The sequence below is a fragment of the Thamnophis sirtalis genome, unplaced genomic scaffold (genome assembly GCF_051295495.1).
Source record: "Thamnophis sirtalis isolate CommonGarterSnake01/CBP01778 unplaced genomic scaffold, rThaSir2_p1.2 scaffold_11, whole genome shotgun sequence".
NCBI lineage: Eukaryota > Metazoa > Chordata > Lepidosauria > Squamata > Natricidae > Thamnophis > Thamnophis sirtalis.
In genome coordinates, this window is record NW_028261391.1 from 63406466 (window position 1) to 63426583 (window position 20118).

Consider the following 20118-nt stretch of genomic DNA (forward strand, 5'->3'; position numbering starts at 1 on the left):
AAAGACTGGCTCAATAGCTGAAATCTTCAATTAAAAAGATACGAAAACAGTAGATGATGAAAAAGTTCCCAGCCTTAAATCCTGGAAAGCTATTACTGGTTAACAAACTGACCACAATGGGTTTATATATAGGAAACAACATGTTAAATGATAAAGATGCTAGCAGATCTGAAGAATATTTTTTTCCCTTCCATAGTATGGCTGCTACATATTTGCAAACAGTATTTACAAAATGACTGCTATACTGGATTTAGCCAATTACAAAAGTTTCATTTACTGAAAGACAAAATGGGTAATTGCAGCACAAAAAACATTCCAACAACGAACTGGGAAATACACAGTGATTGTTACTCACTGCTTTACTTAAATAAACTGTAATAATTCAAAACATTTAGTGCACAATCAGAAGTAGATTAGTAAAGTAACAGACCTAATTAATAATATAAATCAAGCATGTTGCACCCCCACTATCATTATCCTACTTCCGGTTATTTCAATTTTTTTGCAATTGAATGTAAATTGAACGTAGTTTTAATCTTCATAAGAATATAACAAGTTAGACAATCATTGCATAATAGCTTTAAAAAAAATTTTTTTTGATTGATTTGATTTTGATTTTATTTGTCTTATATGCCGCCCACTCCCGAAGGACTCTGGGCGGCTCACAATTGACAAGGAAAAGGGGGAAAACTAGACAAAGACATCACAAAAAACATCACAATAAACCATTTATCCATTAGTTTATTAGCCTGGATTGTTTACCAGGTCTTGGTGATATATATTTTCCATTTGGATTAGAGATACTAGGCCTATACTCATCACTTTGTAGTATCTTTCTAGAGGAGAGCTTCTTAATTCCAATAATTTCACAAGAATTCACAAATCTAAACACTGAACTGTGAAGGCAAAAATATTCTTCAAGATACAATTCTTAACAGCAACATGAATGAAAAGCATTTTGATAGCAATATTTTGTTACATTGCGGAAAGCAGTCTATATTGCTGGCGTCTCTGCCTCGCTCGCTGTCTGAGTCTTCGAAGTGAGAGGCTCCTTGGTTGCTTTCCAAATTTCTCCATGATCTCTTTGATTCGGGCCAAATTGGTTTTGCTGATTGTGAAGTCACACTGGGTAGCACCCATGTCATATCCTACGGCACAATTTTTCATGGATGTAGTGTAGCCCTCGGCTTTAACGCTGACCACATATTCTCCTGGATTTAGAAGCCGCCAATAATCTCCATTGTTTGCTGATGAGGAATCAAAGAAGAATAAAATATTGAAATACATTTGCCTTCAGTACCATCCTGTTTATATAGACAGACAGACAGACAGACACACACACACACACACACACACAAACACACACACACACACACAAATATATATATATTTGTATATATATTTGTATTTGTGCTGATAAATAAATAAAGGGAGACTAGTATAGATCTATTTCAAGCTATTTAGCTCTTATCAGCTAGCCATACCCTTACTGGGATTTGAACCTGGGCTATATTACATACTAGGCAGAGATCTTAGCCATTAGGCCACAGGCTCTTATCCGTTATCAGTGAAGCCAGGGTGAAAGGTATCTATTAGATTTAGCACAAATACAACAAAATGTAACAAAAAGGCAACAGTAAAAAATATTGGGTTTCTGCCTGGATGGTCTCTTGTGACGAGCCGAAGGACAGAGAATGGAAGTAGTGATCTTCCTCCCATATTTGGGCATACCGGGGGTTGTAAAAAAATCTAATATATATAGATAGAGATAGAGATAGAGATAGAGATAGATAGAGATAGAGATAGAGATGATAGAGATAGAGATAGAGATAGAGATAGATAGAGATAGATAGATAGATAGATAGATAGAGATAGAGATAGAGATAGAGATAGAGATAGAGATAGAGATAGAGATAGAGATAGAGAGAGAGAGAGAGAGAGAGAGAGATAGATAGATAGATAGATAGATAGATAGATAGATAGATAGATAGATAGATAGATAGATAAAGGGAGACTAGTCTAGATCTATTTCAAGCTATTTAGCTCTCATCAGCTAGCCATACCCTTACTGGGATTCGAACCTGGGCTGTATTACATATTAGGCAGTTGTATTAGCCACTAGGCCACAGACTCTCCTCCTTTATCAGCTAAGCCAGGGAAAAAGGTATGTATTGTGACACAACCCCTGGTATGCCCAAATATGGAAGGAAGCATACTGCTTCCTTTCTCTGTCTATCGGCTCATCACAAGAGACCATCCAGACAGAAAGCCATTATTTTTACTGTTGCCTTTGTTACCAGGGGTTGTGACACAATACATACCTATTTCCCTGGCTTAGCTGATAAAGGAGGAGAGCCTGTGGCCTAGTGGCTAATATAACTGCCTAATATGTAATACAGCCCAGGTTCGAATCCCAGTAAGGGTATGGCTAGCTGATGAGAGCTAAATAGCTTGAAATAGATCTATACTAGTCTCCCTTTATTTATTTATCAACACAAATGTAACAAAGGCATCAGTAAAAATAATGGCTTTTTGTCTGGATGGTCTCTTGTGATGTGAAGTCTCATTCGTCATCTTCAGGATTGTTTGCTCGGCTTTGTGCTTCCAGGAGCAATGTGAGATCTTAGCTGTTTCTTCCTTTTAACTGCCAGTGGGGGTTTGAGCTGATTGGGTGGGAGCTTGGCTGTGTTCTGATTGGGTGGAGGTGTGTTCTGATTGGTTGGGGGTTTGTGCTTCATGTAAGGATTGGAGGGGTTTAAAGTGGCTAATGGTGCAGTTGCGGTCTGGATTCTGGTCATGCCTCATCATCAGTGTGGGTTTACATACATACATACATACATACTTACATACATACATGCTTACTTTTGCTTAAATATTTGATGATCTCTCTAGGATTACTACTAAGGATTGGTATAGGAATTAATTATTTCTCAGGCTGGGTTGCTTTTAATCCTGGAAATATTTCACCAACCTTTTAGTGTGCAGCCCGATCATATATATTGAATTAACTTTATTAAACTATATGTTTCATATTCTCCATTCTGCAACTAGTGGGAATATATGAGAGGCTTTTAGAAACCATTTTGTATGCCACGAGGAACAGTGGGATTTGGATGCCTTTATAATAATCTATCTATCTGACAGTGTGAAGGATCTGGGGCATTGGTCTCCACATTGCAATATGATGGGTTTTTTCCTTGTGTTTCTTCTTGCTAAACTAATCTGAGCCTAGACTGAGCTAAACAGAAATATATAATTAAATTCCTAATGTTAAAACTGTTGTCTACCCTTTACTACCAAAGATATTTCAATTTCAATGGTAGGAAGTCAATATCTAGATCAGTGTTTCTCAACCTTGGCTACTTGAAGATGTCTGGACTTCAACTCCCAGAATTCCCCTGGCTGGGGAATTCTGGGAGTTGAAGTCCAGACATCTTCAATGGCCAAGGTTGAGAAACACTGATCTAGATAGTAAGGCAGACTTAAAGATCACTCTTCTTTTTTAAACCAGGGATTGGAGTTGGGGACTCCTGCTCTAGAAAAATCCTAAATCAATGACAAAATGACACATGCGGCATATTTGCCTGCTTCATTTTTGTCTGTTCTTCATGAAGGAAAGGGAAGATAAGACACCCATGTGAAATAAAAACCAACCCAGATGATAGTCAGAAGCAGGTCTATGACAAATCGCCATGGCTGATTCACCCTGGCCAACTCACCCCATCTATCTCTCCACAGTCAACGCTCCCCACCTAACTCACCATAGGACAATTAAATGTGGGATAACTCAAGAGGGGGACAAGTGAATTGCAGTGGGGCTTGTCTTGCTTTAGGTCTCAACCTTCCCAGGTTAGAAGCCCTCGAGGCTGGTTAGAGCCAGAACATGGAGTCACTAGTCCCTGTTGTCTTTCTCTTGAGTTATGCCACATCGAAGTTTCTCACTGGAAGATGTTTTGCAGGTTGTCCACAGTAAGTCATCTGGGGCAAGTTATCTAGGGAGCAGTGGTGGGTTGCTCACCGGTTGGAACGGGGCCGGCGGCGTCCTCATGCACGTGCACAGTTCACGCATGCGTCTTAGCACCTGCGCGATGCTCCAGCTGCTCGTGGAGAATCGTGCAGGCACTGTATGTGCCATGTGCCTGCGTGGAAGCGCAGAAGCCTTCAGTAAGGAGCGCAGGTGGGCGGGTGGGCCCTTCGGTGTTCCCGGAAGTTACTTACTTCCGGGTTCACCGACCAACCGTTCAGTGCGGACCACCGCGGACCGGTTGAAACCCATCCCTGCTAGGGAGAAATGTCATTTTGGGCAGAAGCAATATAATTTGATTATCTTTGCAGTTCCCAGTGGAATCATCAGTTGGACTAGAGGTTTTGGGATGACAAATTATATATAGATGATATCCTAGGCACTAAAACAAAGCAGTTGCTGACCTTGATATCAATTGCTAAGGACAAGCTACGATCCTGTTTTTTGTCTTGATGAATATTTATCCTGCCTGTTCTCTAACATCTTACATGGGGTTGGTTTCCTTTAATTTATCTTCGCAGTAATAACCCAATGGCATAATTGAGCTAATATAAAGTGATGATAAATTATACCGAGAATATCCTGCTCCTAGTTTTCCAATACCAGAAAAACTAACCTGACATTTCATCTGCAAACTATGTGTGCGAGAGAAAATGAGAGTTGTGGTCTTTCTCGTTCTATTTCCTGAAAAAAGTCAGTTGATGGACCACTATAATGAGGTGAATTACTAAGTTTTCAGAAGACGCAAATGTTTTAAAATGAAAACCGAGACACTTCATTTTTTTTGAAAACTGCGTCTGAAATATTATACTAAGCAATTTCATGATGGGCAGCTAAATTCTAGTCTAATAAGTATGATTGGCTAATGATACAAACAATATATGCAAGAATATATATTGATGCAAATCAAATGTCTACCTTGGATCTGGGTACTATGGAGGGTTAACGTGTGTGTAATAATAATACAAATGGGGCATATATACATATTTTTCTGAAGATTGTGTTACTTTAACAGTGAAATTAAAAATAGATTCCATATGCAACATTTACCTATCGTGATTTTTGCTGTATAAAAAGAAGCAGTATTGTGTATATTAAAGACGTAATTCTCTGTAATATTCAGTATGACATGTATAGTGAATTTCCATAAGGGGATATTATTCTTCAAGAAATCAGAGACAAATGGAACAGTGGATACAGTCATTAATTTTGCCACATCAGGGGTGGGTTTCGACCGGTTCGCACCGGTCCCTGCGATCCGGTTGGTCGCCGAACCCAGAAGTAAGTAACTTCCGGGAATGGCGAAGCCCCCCCCCCGCCCGCGCGCGCCCGCACACCCGTGCCCGCTCCTTACCCGGTTTTTACGAATTCTGCGCTTCCACGCATGCGCAGAACGCATACAGCGCCTGCGCGATCCTCCAGGAGCAGCTGGAGCATCGCGCAGACGCTAGTACGCATGCGCGTGAACTGCGTGTGTGCACGCGCGCGCCGCATGCGTGTACGAGGACGCCGCCGGCCTCGTTCCAACCGAACCAGTTGGAACGGGGCGAGAAACCCACCCCTGTGCCACATATACCACTATGCTTGTTTATTTTTTGAGTACAATAGCATGGACTATTGCAAAGAAATTGCAAAAGTATATTAGGTAATTATATTTTATTTCTCTATATACAGTAGAGAGCATAGGGAAATGCCTTGAGTGTAGGATGAAGATCTGCTATCAAGGCAATGATTAGATAAGAGCAGAGGTGGTATTCAGCCGGTTCTCTCTGGTTCAGACGAACCCATAGCGGCGGCTGCGGGAGGCTCCTCCTACCCCCCCCCAATGTAATGCACAACCTTATGCACATGCACAGAACATGATGTGCATGCGCTGGATGCAGTGTGCATACACAGAAGATAGCAATAGCAATAGCAGTTTGACTTATATACCGCTTCATAGGGCTTTCAGCCCTCTCTAAGCGGTTTACAGAGTCAGCATATTGCCCCCAACAACAATCCGGGTGCTCATTTTACCCACCTCGGAAGGATGGAAGGCTGAGTCAACCTTTGAGCCGGTGAGATTTGAACCGCCGAACTGCAGTTAGCAGTCAGCTGAAGTGGCCTGCAGTACTGCACTCTAACCACTGCACCATCTCGGCTCAGTATGGCGCTGTGCGCACTCACATTTGTGAATTGATAAGGAAGGTAAGTGAATTGATAAGGAAGGTAAGTGAATCCCACTGCTGGATAAGAGGGACTTGAGTCTGGGCCCCCCAAAAAAGTGAGAAAACATCTCTGACAAGCCTCTCCTATCTGATATGAAGATGAAGCGAGGAAGGAGATTTTCAAGAGTCTGTTGCTATAATTGTTGCTATAAAAGTTGTCCTGACCAATATGGCATTCCTTTAACAGACTGATCTACCTTGTTGGGCTGGCAAGGATAGGGATACTTAACTTCACAGGTTTGTGCATGCTTGATGTTCAAACATTTAGGCTACTGTCTGTTATACTGCCTTGGACTCAATCAGTTAAATGATCCCTTAGTAAAACTGGTCTGTATAAATCCGTGACCTGACAAGTGTGCGCATGACAAAAGCGCGCCGACAAAACCGTGGCGCTAAAACCGCGACGTCATCAACGCGATGTCATTAACGTGGCGACAACAGCACGGCGACAGAAGCGTGATTTAAGTTAAGGTAAGGGTTAGGTTTAGGGTTAGATTTAGGGTTAGGGTTAGGGTTAGGTTTACAGTGTGCTTCTGTCACCGCGCTGTTGTCGCCATGCTTCAGCACTCATTCGTCGACACCCTTTAGAACTCACGGCTTTTTCACCGCGGTTTAGTCGGGCATGCTTTATACGGTGAACCGTATAAATCAGTGTTGGCTGTTTTAGTTGTCCTTTTTTCATTTTCTTTTTATAACAAAGATGTGTATTTACCTGTGCAGACATCATGATTCACCCCTTCTATGGAAATAATGGCATTTGGAATTCCCTTCCCGTGCTGATCCCTGACTATGCCTTTAATTCCACGATGCACCTGTTGGTAAAATGATAGGGACAAATAAGGATCAGTATATATTAGTGTTATAAAAATATATTCAGATCACCACATAAGTCATTTGGTCCAGCCCCCTGCTAAAGTATTTCCGACCTGGGCAAAAAAATAGTGTTCTGTTGCAGCTGAGATACAAAGTAACATATGTAAATATACATATTTATGTTAATATACATAGTACATATTAGTTAATATACATTGTGACGTCCTCTGCCTATTGGCAGAGAACGTAACTATGGATGAATAGAAAAAGAGAGGACATATGTAGAAAAACAGAGGTAATGATGCTGAGGGTTTGTGAGAATGGGATGTATGTACTTCACAGTTTCCATCAAGGTCACATATTCAATCCTTGCAAATCCATCTTGTCTTGATTTTAATGGGACCCCTGAAATATTAAAAGAGAAGCGGTCTAATGTAGCAATTAAGGCACCAGGCGAGAAACCAGGATACTGAGGGTTATAGCCTTGTCTTCGGCCACTTGGATGACCTTGGGACAGTCATACCCTGTCTCCAAATATTAAGAATGCTGAGGTGGCAGGCTGAACAAAGATAGGCCTCAAGCCTGAACCAAACTAGGGTTTCATGATATTAAGCTTTAACTGTTCATATATTGAAATTGCAAAGGTTTGCTGTTAGGAAGCCTGCACATCAAAACTGCTCAAGCAAAGTCTCTATTTTAATCTATCTGCTGGCTTGACTGTAAATCTGTCTGGAAGACACATTTAAGTTCCTCGAAATGGATGCTATGGTTGACCGTTGGCTGACTATGTATTATAACTTCCTGTAGACATAATATTGCTGTAACTCAAGGGCAAATCTTGAGGGGTGTTTCCAAAACTAACAAACGGCTTTAGCTGAAAGGAAGTTCAGCTTCCTATATATAAGGAAGTTCCTGAATTTCATTCAAGGTTCAGGCCAATTATTCTTTGCTATGAACCTGCGCAAATAAACTATTCCTTCCCTGAAGAGCTGGCTTGCGTGTCCTGTTTTTTCCTACAACAATGCAATAGCAAATGTTTTTTTTTAGTCTTGCCATGAAAAGAACAGGGCCCAGAGGGCCCAATAAGAATAACGGCATCAAAGATTAACCATTTGCCATTCTACGTTCTTGGAAAGGAGCCAATCGGTGAGCAAAACTGTCAGATCCAATCTAAACATTTGGACAGCTGTGCGACCAACCAGAATAATACTGCAATAATAAATAAATAAATAAATAAATGAATGAATGAATGAATGAATGAATGAATGAATGAATGAATAAATAAATAAATAATACCAAAAACGTCTGTTCAGTTCAAGTAGTTTGAGGGCAGTCTATAACAAGCTCAGGATTAAGAAGCAACATGGAATTTGGGAAACACTTCAAAAGGATGGAAGATGCTTGAAAGTAACATTATTTGATTCATTGTGTCAAAGATTTTGTGGCCTTGATCTGTGAATTTGCATAGTCCTATTGAATAGATCATTCAAACTCTTATTAATAATAGAACGACCTGCATTATATTATGTTTGGAACATAATAGCGTTATAATGTAAGTCATTAAACCTCACATTTACTGATCTGCTGTAATGATTTGCAATTAAATAACTTGTTACTGAGTTAATAGAACTTGATCCTGAGTTTCCTCCCTAGTTAAACTTATTATGAAAGATTGAACTATAAAATAATGATTTAAATATACATAGAGATAAGCAGATAAATTATTGTTTGTATATTCTGTAAAAGCTTTGAAACATCATCTTAAAAATATTGCCAAGGCCAGAGATATAAGAAGCTATTAAACCCACTTCAAGATACGAGTTAGGCTTACTTATAGAAAATTTGTTTTTTTTTGTCTGAACTAAAATAGCTTCATTTTGGGGGTGGGTTGATGAAACCGGGGAAGAAAATAATTTGATACTACTTTTGAAGGCTAAATTTTTTCATTCATGCCAATACAAACTGAGTATATTTAACATTTCTCTGGGAAAGCATCACCAAACAAACAAGGACATGGGTAGCTCTCCAAAATCTCTATTATGTTCCAAACATAATATAATGCAGGTCGTTCTATTATTAATAAGAGTTTGAATGATATGAGGACATATCATGAGGAACAAGCGAGCAGCAAAGAACAAGTTGTGGTTAAGATAAACAACCTCTTTTCTTTCTCACATTTAGTCTCTAAACTTTAAGACCATTGTTTATTACAATTCACTGGCAGGACCTTATAGATTCAATCATTCAGTTTAAACTAGTTTATACCTAGTTCACACTTAGAAGGGGGTCATGATTGGTGAAATCAAATCAGGACGATAGCTGGCATATAGACTGTAGACTGCTAGAGAAAAAAGGAAATGATATGAAACAAAAATGGGTTTGTGGAAATACCATCCCTAAGAAAACATAAACTGGGATATGAAAGAGACGCCTATAACAATAGAAAAAGAAAGGAAGGGAAGAAAGAAGGAAAGGAGGGGAGGAAGGAAGTAGAGAATGGAGGGACGAAAGGAATGGAAAGGAGTGGAGGGTGGAAGAGAGAGAAAGAGAAGGAGAGATAGTAGGAGAGGAAGAAGAAGTGTGGAGGAGAGGTAGGGGAAGAAGAAAGAGGTAAGGAGAGGTGGGTGGAAGGGAGAGAAAAAGAAGAAGAGGAGGGTGGAAGAGAAAGAAAGAGAAGGAGAGAAGGTAGGAAGGAGAAGAAAGAGGGTAGGAGTAGGGGAGAGGTAAGGGAAGGAAGAAGGGGATGGAGAGGAGGAAGGAAGGAAGTAGAGAAGGAAGGGAGGGAGAAAAGAAAAGAAAGAGAAAATAAGGTGGTGTCATAGCAGGTGCGAAGGATGGTAATTAATACATTCCAAACTATACCTTATTAAATGGAATAATAATAATATAAGAATGGCAAAGAAAAAGAATAACTATGTGAATGTATACCTATAACTGTATGTAAGAGAATAAATGACAGTAAAAATATAAAGCACAATATAGGTAAATAATACTTGATCATAAGTAGCTAAGTATAAATAAATAAAGAATTGTACATAAAAATGGATAACGAACAAGGAGATTATGAACGAAAGATAGAAATGTATAATAGGGAAAACACTAACTGCAAAGAAACCGATTCGGAACTGCTGTATGATATACGATGGAACTTATTGTTCCTATGTTGTTTTTAAGTCTTGTGTTTGTTTCTGTTGATGTGCTTATGTGTTTAAAATAAAAATTAATAAAAAACAACAACATTTAGATGGGAGATCATGGAGGTCTGTCTGCAAGCTAGATTGGAAACTAAAGGAAAAAAATAACAGGGGCACATAAGAGCGAATCACATCCTATCACTGCCAAGAAAACTACATGGATATCCACGTAATCAACAGGATGACTCAGTTCAGAAAAGACTTCATTTTGTCATGGCTTATGCAGCCATCAGGGAAGGTGTGAACTTAAAAAAAAAAGCAAATCAAAAAAGCGATGATTGAGATTCTTAGTTGCCATGGCATGCAATGTGATTGCTGATGGGGAAAAAAAATCTGCACTCATTCCTTGTAAAGGTTGGGAAACAGGAGGGTTTTACGCTGTGAGTTTGCTGCAGTTTAGACTTGTGATTCTGTTCCTTACCAACGGGCATAAAGTCGTTCAGTGCTACTTATATGGAGACCTTTTCTGACCCCCCTTCTCCATCCAGGAATGAAAGCCAAAAGCCACATAACTACCTGAGAGACCGCCTCCTGCCGATTACCTCCCTTAGACCGATAAGATCTCACAGGTTGGATCTCCGGATTCCATCTGCCAGCCAATGTCGGCTGGCGACTCCCCGGGGGAGAGCCTTCTCTGTTGCAGCTCCAGCCCTCTGGAATGACCTCCCCGTGGAGATCCAGACCCTTACTACCCTCCCGGCCTTCCTCAAAGCCACCAAGTCCTGGCTGCTCCAACAGGCCGGGGGGCTTGTGAAACACCCAGCCCCACGGAAATTGTGAATGTTGCGCCTTTTTTTAAAAGTGTTGTCTTGTCTATTTATCCCCTTTCCCTTGTCTGCTGTGAGCCGCCCGGAGTCCTCCGGGAGTGGGTGGCATACAAGACAAATAAAATGAAAATGAAATGAAATAACTAAAAAGGTTTCTTTTAATCAGTCCAAGCTCTTGTTGGCTGCAAGCCCAAATAAACAAAGATAATAGCTCTGGCAAAAGTCCTATAACTCACACCAAAATGCAAACCCGGCTTCTCTTATCTCAAACCACTTATCCAAGTTGGCTTCTCTCGGTTTGTGAATGCAAACAAGAACAATCACTAGAACGGGAACGGAACATTGATTTCTGCCACCAGGGCGTGGCACCAGCAGTCTCTTTATACTCAGGAGAGGATCCCAATGAGCAACAGCTGCTCGCAATCATCTCCTGTAAGTACTCAGTTGTTCCTTCCGTCAAGTAACCCTTCGACGGGGTGCATCCTGCAACAACTCCCAAGTGTTTCTCTGAACACTCCCTCTGATCCAATGCTCTGCCGCCACCTGGTGGCCAACGGATCCTGCCGGGCCACAACAGAGACCCATCTCAGGTAGTAGTGGCACTGGAAGGACCCATAGGGGCTACAGTCACATAGCACCCCAGTTTGCTTCCTACTGATATCTCTGAGCCTTTTCTCACTAATTGGTCTGAATAGCGAGGAGAGAATGGCAGTGGAGGAAATTGGCTAGTGACAACTCTGATCATTCATCAGGAGCCCAGCTGATGCTGTCTCCAATGTGAACCATCACATAGATGAATTTCCTTCTTCAATACCCAACTAAAGCAGTATCCCAATATTTGAGAGGCTGCCGTAAAGAAGAGGGTGTCCAGTTATTTTCCAAAGCACCAGAAGGAAAGATAAGAAACAATGGATGGGAACTAATCAAGGAGAGACGCAATCTGGAATTAAGTAGAAACTTCATAACAGTGAGGATAATTAACCAATGGAACAGCTTGCTTTCAGAAGTTGTGGGTGCTTTATCACTGGAGGTTTTTAATAAGAGACTGGACTACTTTTTGTCCCCGATAGGGTCTCTTGCTTAATCAGGTCCCTGGATTAGAAGGTCTCCAAGGTCCCTTCCAGCTCTTTTCTGATTGATTGGTTGGTTTCCTAATGAACTGGGGATAGCAATAGCAATAGCAGTTAGACTTATATACTGCTTCATAGGGCTTTCAGCCCTCTCTAAGCGGTTTACAGAGTCAGCATATCGCCCCCACAGTCTGGGTCCTCATTTCACCCACCTCGGAAGGATGGAAAGCTGAGTCAACCTTGAGCCGGTGAGATGTGAACCGCTGAACTGCAGATAGCAGTCAGCTGAAGTGGCCTGCAGTACTGCACCCTAACCACTGCGCCACCTCGGCTCTATGAAATTCAGGATGAAATGAAGCAGTACATGTGACCAAAACAGAAGGTTGGTGTCAGACTCTGCTTTGCTGCTGCTCCGCTTTTGGTTGAGGGTGAGCAACATTTCGAAGTCCGTGAGATTTTAGACTCTCGTAAGCGCCGGAACTGTGTCCAGTACCTGGTGGCTTGGAAGCATTTCTCACCTTCTCACACTGAATGGGTTAATGAGTCCCATGTTCGAGCGCCTCGTCTGCTCTGCAAGTTCTACTCTGCTTATCCTGACAAGCCCTGATTTTGGACATTCTTCTAATTTTCCTTTTTCTTGTTTTTCTTCCCTCCCCCTTTCCCTTTTTCGTGTCTTGTTGTCTGTCTGTTTGTTTGTGTTCTTTTCGTTTCTGCAGGTCTGACTACCCTTTTCTGGAGGAGGGCCGGATGTCAGCCTCTGCTTTGCTGCTGCTTCGGCTGTCATTGAAACGGGGAGGGGGGGGCATGGTATCTGGGAGGGGAATCATTATGTGCTGGAGGAAGTTTCTAGTCACTGATCTGACCACCTTACTGCGGATGTGGAAGAAGGGAGTTTCCCGCCAAGGCTAACTGTCCGGCATTCCATCCTGATGACACCTTTTGAAGTTATCTCCCACCTGATGGTTGGGTGCATTATAATTGGACTATGTTCAGGGGTGCCAAGGGGAGGGGATTGAATTGTACTTGATATTATCCACTTTCGCGCTTAATTAACCAGACTCAGCTTTGCTTTGCAACTGTTCATTTATAATTAGTAAAAGTACACTTGATTTCAATTCAAATGGAGTCCAGTGGTTCCTTTCCTGATTACTAAATGAAGTCAATGCTGACATTTGGCTTTATCAGAGTATCATTGGGTCACGATAAAGTGCAGAAATGGTCTTTTAGATTCTTGAGTAAAAGAGGAAATGGGGACAGGATCTGTGTTGTTTTTGTTTCTTGAATTGTGGTGTGTGTATCGTCTACATTTTTATTTGTTAATGATAGTTTTCAAGCTGTGTGCTAAAGACAATGTGGCTTTAGTTTGTTGAAAGTTGCTGACATCTTTTAAATGCAAATGCAACGAATGTGCAATATGTTAGGAAGAAAAAGATTCCTCAGCCAGTAACCAGAAAAATGTGCTGTTGTTTATGGAAGTGTTCAAGGAAATCAAGCTGTGTATTGCTCTTTGTTAAGGTTTCTGTGGCTGTATCAGCAAACTGGAAAAAAAAGCTCTGTTTAAAATTTTCCTTCCTGCAGGATTTAAAATATGCCACAAAAAAATAGCCCTTTGGCAACATTTCTATGTAGGTTGGATAATGTACATTATTATTAACATGGGCTACCCATATACTTACTAGGGTGAAAAAATAAGAGAACAAAGAGCTTGTTTTGAATTCCGACTGTCCTCTATGACAGATCACTAAAACATGAAGTGTTTATCCATAGCCCAAACCCAAATGCCATTTTTATTTAATGCACAATAAGCTATTTTTAGAAAAACAAGACCAATCTCTAACAGAACTGGTTATCGGAAGCATTTTCTCTCTTATATGTATGTATTTGTGTATGTATTTATGTATTTGTGAGTAGTGGTGAAGAATGCTGATTCACATCAAAGGCCAAAATATCGACTTGTTTAAAAACTAAAATGAAATCTTTGCTTTCTGCTCCCAGAGACAACAGCTTTGGCAAGAAATTATGATAAATAAATCTCACGCCTTCCTGTAAATAACTGCATTGGAAACAGATCCAAACTTTGCAAGCCACGTTATATGGCTACCGGTACTTACCTGTTCCATGAAAACAATAAGTGACTCCCGATTATTTTCCCATTCTTCTGGTAATTCACTTTCATGAGGGTATTTATCACAGCCAACATATATAGACAATTCAAAACAATTTGTATGTAGATAGCTAAAGTCATTTATGCCTGTAAGTGCAATGAAGAGAACATTGTCATTTCTTCTGAGACTAAATAGAGTCATTTAAAAAAATTAAGCATTTATCCTAATAGTTACACATGGATTTGGTATTTCTAGAAAAATATGTATATTTTAAAATTAAAAGTTAAAATTTTAACTTAACTAAAAGGAAATCACATAGTATCAAATCAGCATTAATGTTTTTATAGTAGAACATTAAATTAGGGCCAAAAAAAATATGGCTATTATCTGGCATGTAAATATCTTACCTTTATAGATATGAGGACATATTCGGAGCCAAAAAAACAGGTTTAAAGTTAATATACATAAATCTAATGTAAAATGTATCTAGGAAACATTTTTTACTAGCACATTCTTCAGCGGTTGAAAAGCTGTCTTTTCTTAACCAGAGTATATAACAAATTAATGGTTGAGAATGCAGCAAATCATATTCTGGTTAAAAAAGTACTGCAAAAAAGAATCTCTCTAACTAAACTGTTATTATTAGGGGAACAGTATTTGAAAAATTTAAAAAAGAAGAAATTCTCAAGCTCTCAGATTTAAAATAGCCCTAACAGAAATCCAGCCAGGGATGTTGATCCAGGGATCAACACTTTCAACAGAAAATGTATTTTGAGTGCTATCTATCATGCACATATTTGTAATAAATCTTTTTCTAACACTCTGGTCAAGACATGTAGAAGTTAGACTCTGAGCCAAGATGACTCTTAATCTTTTCTCCTAACTTCTACTTGGCTCTCCCCAGACGAATTTGAAGGAAGGACAAGGATAATTTCTTCCTTCCTTTCATTGTTTCTCCTCCTTAAAACCTCATCAAAGCTGTTGTCAGGCCTGTAGCCATCTTTTCTATTATTCTGCTATGCATTTTCTATTGTGGGAAAATGGGAGGGGAATTGTAAGGAGTCACATACTCTGTAGTCACAACAAAATTCTTTCTAGAAAGCCAAGGTCATCCTTTGTCTCTGCACCTGACTGGAACTGGATGGGTGGAATTGCCAGCATGGCAGTGGGAGATTGGACCATGTGATGGACTTGTGGGTGTGGGGGCAAGATCTTGAACTTTCATCTGGGTGGGGAAAACCAGGAAGCTTTCAGGTTTGGCTTTCCCCAGATGTGCCAACATGGTTCTCTTAATAAATTGGAACTTTCAGCAATACTTTTCCTTCGACTCTGATTTACTTTTGGATGCTATTTGGAACCATGACAGCTGTTATTTTACTTGAGAAGGTAGCTTTATATTTCATTATATGTACCTGTTGATAATCAGTTGTTTTAACCCTAAGATTCTAGACATGACTAACAGCAAAGATTCATGAATCAGAATGAGTTCACAAAAATGTATGCTTTTCAATTCAATTTGTTAATCTGAAAAAATGTGACCAGACATCTCCTAGGGTGTGACCCGACAAATACGCACCCGACAACAGCGCGCCGACAAAACCAGGCCAACAAAACCGCGGCGATAAAACTGAGACGTTGACAGCACTCCCACAAAGGTGCGCTGACAAAAGAGCGCCGACAGAAGCGCGATTAGGGTTAAGGTAAGGATTAGGGTAAGGGTAAGGGTTAGGTTCAGGGTTAGGGTTAGGGTTAGAGTTAGGGTTAGGTTTAGGGTTAGGTTTAGAGTGCGCTTCTGTCTGCGTGCTGTTGTCGGCGCGTTTCTGCGCTCATTCGTCGGCGTGATTTCAAACTCAAGGTTTTCTCTCCGCGGTTTCGTCGACGCGCTTTTGACGAACGCGCATTTCATAGTGAACCCTCCTAGGGTTGGCTGCTGTAGTCTAAGACAGTTCTCTCCCACCATGTCTATGAAGATTCATGAATAACAATATAGGACCAATGTCACAAAATACTCATATCAATGTCCAAGTTAATTAAAGAACACAAGAACACACTTTGTGGACTGCTATCTGGATTAATTTCATTATTGACATTTCTACACAATGCCTTTGCCCTGGACAGAATCAACTTTGGAACTGTGTATTTTCAGGCTAATCTCTGCTTCAGAAGCTGAACTTACTTATTTCAAATGTGAAGTTTTTAATATGGCAGAAAAATGGATATTTTCATTGGTGATACCAAAACCCTGCGGACATTGTGAGAAATCATATTCCGCATTGATGGAATTTCTTGTCACGTCTTGTTTCCTTGTTTCTGACCTTTGGCAGATTGTTTCAAGACTAGCAATCAGAGAATATTTTTATAGTTTCTCTTTGTTGCAAAGATACTGCTTCCTGGCTCCATAAAAGGGTTTTTTATTTTGTTTTCTAAGATATCACACACACACACAATAAATATACAGCACTGTATACAGCAATGGCTGTGCTCCGTTATGGAACACAGCTGGGATTTTATGTATTGTTTTTACTGCAGATTATCACAATGATGTTTTCATTTGCAACATTGACATTCAATATAGCTTGTGGGCGGCCTGTCTTCCTTTTAGAGTGAAGCAAGAATTCTTGTTTCACCCTACTCTGGGAATTCAGATGACTTTTTTTTCTGCAATATAAATATATTTTGGAAATGTAGATTTCAGGGTAGCAATTTATATCATCACCTCTTTCCGTGAGGAAAAGGGATGTTGACAAAGGACTGAAATGAGAGGTGCTCTCAAGATTGATTGTTGCTTGCAATCATTTCATTACCCAAACTAGGTAATATCATCAGTTCTAGAAGACAGTAGGCTTTGCTTCCAATTTATATCCATTCCCACCAGAGGTGGGTTCCTACCAGTTCGCACCTATTCGGTAGAACCGGTTCGTCAAATCTACCGAACCGGTTAGAAGAGGTTCCACCAGTGGACCCGGAAAACAGGCCACACCTACAGAAGAGGTTCCAAATTTTTTTGAAACCCACCACAGGTCCTTGGATATGATTATTCTACACTATCATGCTCATATTTATAAAACTCAGTGCCTCTGTGAAAGGTAAGGGTGACTACTACGTTTGTGGTGCAATCAGAACATTGCGTGTGTTGAAGTTGTTTTAACACAAACCAAAGATGCCTTTTAAAAAACAAGTTTACATTGTATTCTTATGCATGCCAGTGCTGTGTGTGAGGTAATTTAAGGTGGTTCTGACAAGTGTCGTCGGCATCTTCATATTCGGTCACATGGGTGGCAAGCCACTCCCACAAAGGAGGCCACACCCACAGAGTAGGTTCGAATAATTTTTGAAATCCACCACTGACAGACACACACACACACACACACACACACACACTCTGTATGATCCACAACATTCCTACTGTGCCTAATTTTGAACAATTTTTGAAACCCACCACTCATTCCCACCAACACTGACATACTTGTATAACTTCAGGATAATCTCACAAATACATATAGAAAGCCGTGATTTCTAAGGTGATAATTATTTTATTTTGAATCAATCCACAGTGTCAACAGACTTGATATGACTGGTTGAAGTTTAAGACTTTCTAGATCATCCGCTATTCATTTCTTCTATAGCCCTTGTTTAAATTAAACCACAATACTTCAGAGTAGCCTTTAGTGTTTACAAATCCATGTGGATATTCCTAACTTCATTGTTATAAAAAATCTCCTTTTTAGCAAAATAAGTTTAGCAAAATAGGCTGGGGGAAAAAAACAGTCAATGAATCAATCAATGTTCATTGTAGGACCCTCTAAATTGGCCAAATTGAGTGGCCCACCTGCAGATTCTGCATCTGATATTTTGGGTCATGAACAAGTCCTTTTATCACTTCTCCACAAGGAAAAATAATAATGGATTTTACATTTTCTCACCAGCAGCTGACAACTATGTATTTGACTGCAATGAAATCTCTTCCAAAAATCTGATCTATTGGTACGTGAATAAGAACTATATGGCTGATGTGGTGGCATTCTAACACTTCATTAAAATCACTTGGTGAACAGCTGTTTGACCAACATAGTATCACATCTGCATTTAGAAAAAAATTGATCCATTTATTGATTTCCAATTATATGATCTTTATTATGGATATGGCAATAATTCTCTTCCTAAGAATGCAAGCATTGGCAAAGCTCAGATAAGTTGTTTGTATTGCAAACACAAGAAAAAAACCATTTCAATGATGGTCAGCTAAGAATTTCTCTGTGAGCACGCATGCCACTTTGAACTCCTGGAAAATGCTTGGATTAGACTCTGAAGTTTTCTTGGCAAGATTTCAGAAATGTTTTGCCATTTCCTTCTTCTTGGGGCTGAGAGAGAGTGGCTGGCTCAAGTTCACCCATCTGACTTGATGCCTACAGGAAGAGTGCAATTCAAGGTCTCCTAATTTCTGGCCTGATGCCTACCGAGGTGGCGCAGTGGTTAGGGTGCAGTACTGCAGGCCACTTCAGCTGACTGTTATCTGCAGTTCAGCGGTTCAAATCTCACTGGCTCAAGGTTGACTCAGCCTTCCATCCTTCTGAGGTGGGTGAAATGAGGACCCAGACTGTGGGGGCATTATGCTGACTCTGTAAACCGTTTAGAGAGGGCTGAAAGCCCTATGAAGCGGTATATAAGTCTAACTGCTATTGCTATTGCTACCTGGGCCTTTAACTAGGACTCTAGCTATAATTATATGTCAGTTCCAGGGTTTAAATCTTGTGTCTCTATCTGGCACCCATAGGCAGGTAAGAAATTTTTTCTCCTCGTTTTCCAGCCCTGGATATTGAAGATTCCCTGCACAAAGTTTTGACAATGATCTTTCTCTGCTAAACCTTTTACTGGTCTTTCCACCTTCTTCCATCTATACATTTAAACAATTCTTAGATTTGTTTATTTTTTAATAGTAAAAATAATGAAAGTATATTACGAGCAAAAAAAAAATGAGCATACAGGAATATTCAGGTACTTAATGAGCCCTAAAGTATGTACTCTGGGGGTGGATTATATAACATAGATGTTAATTTGGGGGTTGATTAAATGATTAAAATGTGAGAGCAATGACTGATGCAGCTCAGCTAAAATGTTTTCCCTTTTCAGTTAAATGCCAAAGGTTTGCAGATTTGAAATTAATATTTTGCAAAAAGTGAATTATATGCTAGGTTTTTAAGCTGTTTCTTAAAATATCTTGAAATATCACATAAAGCACAGAGTCATTGTATTTGCTTATTCATGTTCTTTCGAAATATTAAGAAAAAAAGTTTATATTTCTAAGACCTAAAATAAGGTCATACTGCCTATGGAAATTTAAACTGGAGATCTAAATCAACATTTGTAATTTTTATATAATCTTTTTATTGAAGATTAACTCCCTTATTGCAGTTGTATTGTGTGACCCAAGGAAAAGCAAATTCAAAAGGTAATTTATTAAAAGATTATGATGAAAGATTATTTATTTCATCATCATCATCAGTCCAACCTAAGTTCTTGGTTCTTGGTTTACAATAGACCAGAATGAGCAGAGATGTATGATTTCAGAACACATAGAGAGAATAAGAAGCATTTTGAAATTCACATTGCATAAAGATGCAAGACTTATTATAGAAATACAATAGAGATAATTAAAAATAACTCGAGAGTATAATACAGAAGTAAAATGAAAAATGTACTTTAGATTATGGCATCATAATACTGCTTTTAGCTTATAGATAAACTGCTTATCAAAAGTGCTCAACATGCAGGAACTAAGAAAATCTTTGGGCAAACGTACATTTAATCTCAAATTAATGTTACTGAGATTCACAGGAAATAAAATTTAAAGAAATATTTTGATGATGGCTTTATAAATGCCAGTATCTGCAGAAACTGATCGTAGTAAAATTGACAAAACAGTCAGTTAAGCAAAGAG

The 20118-nt window shown here is 39.6% G+C and overlaps 1 protein-coding gene across 1 annotated transcript in view; it reads right to left on the reverse strand.

The window, feature by feature from the left end:
- Nucleotides 1–230: 230 nt before the first annotated feature.
- Nucleotides 231–20118, reverse strand: part of CPXM2 (carboxypeptidase X, M14 family member 2) — a 130541-nt gene continuing 110653 nt past the window's right edge. The window contains exons 12-14 of the mRNA XM_087725942.1: nucleotides 14187–14326; nucleotides 6944–7043; nucleotides 231–1247 (exon numbers count right to left, since the gene is read on the reverse strand). Of these exons, the coding sequence (XP_087582068.1) occupies nucleotides 976–1247; nucleotides 6944–7043; nucleotides 14187–14326 (512 nt within the window). The 3' untranslated portion in view covers nucleotides 231–975. The remainder of the gene's footprint in view (nucleotides 1248–6943; nucleotides 7044–14186; nucleotides 14327–20118) is intronic.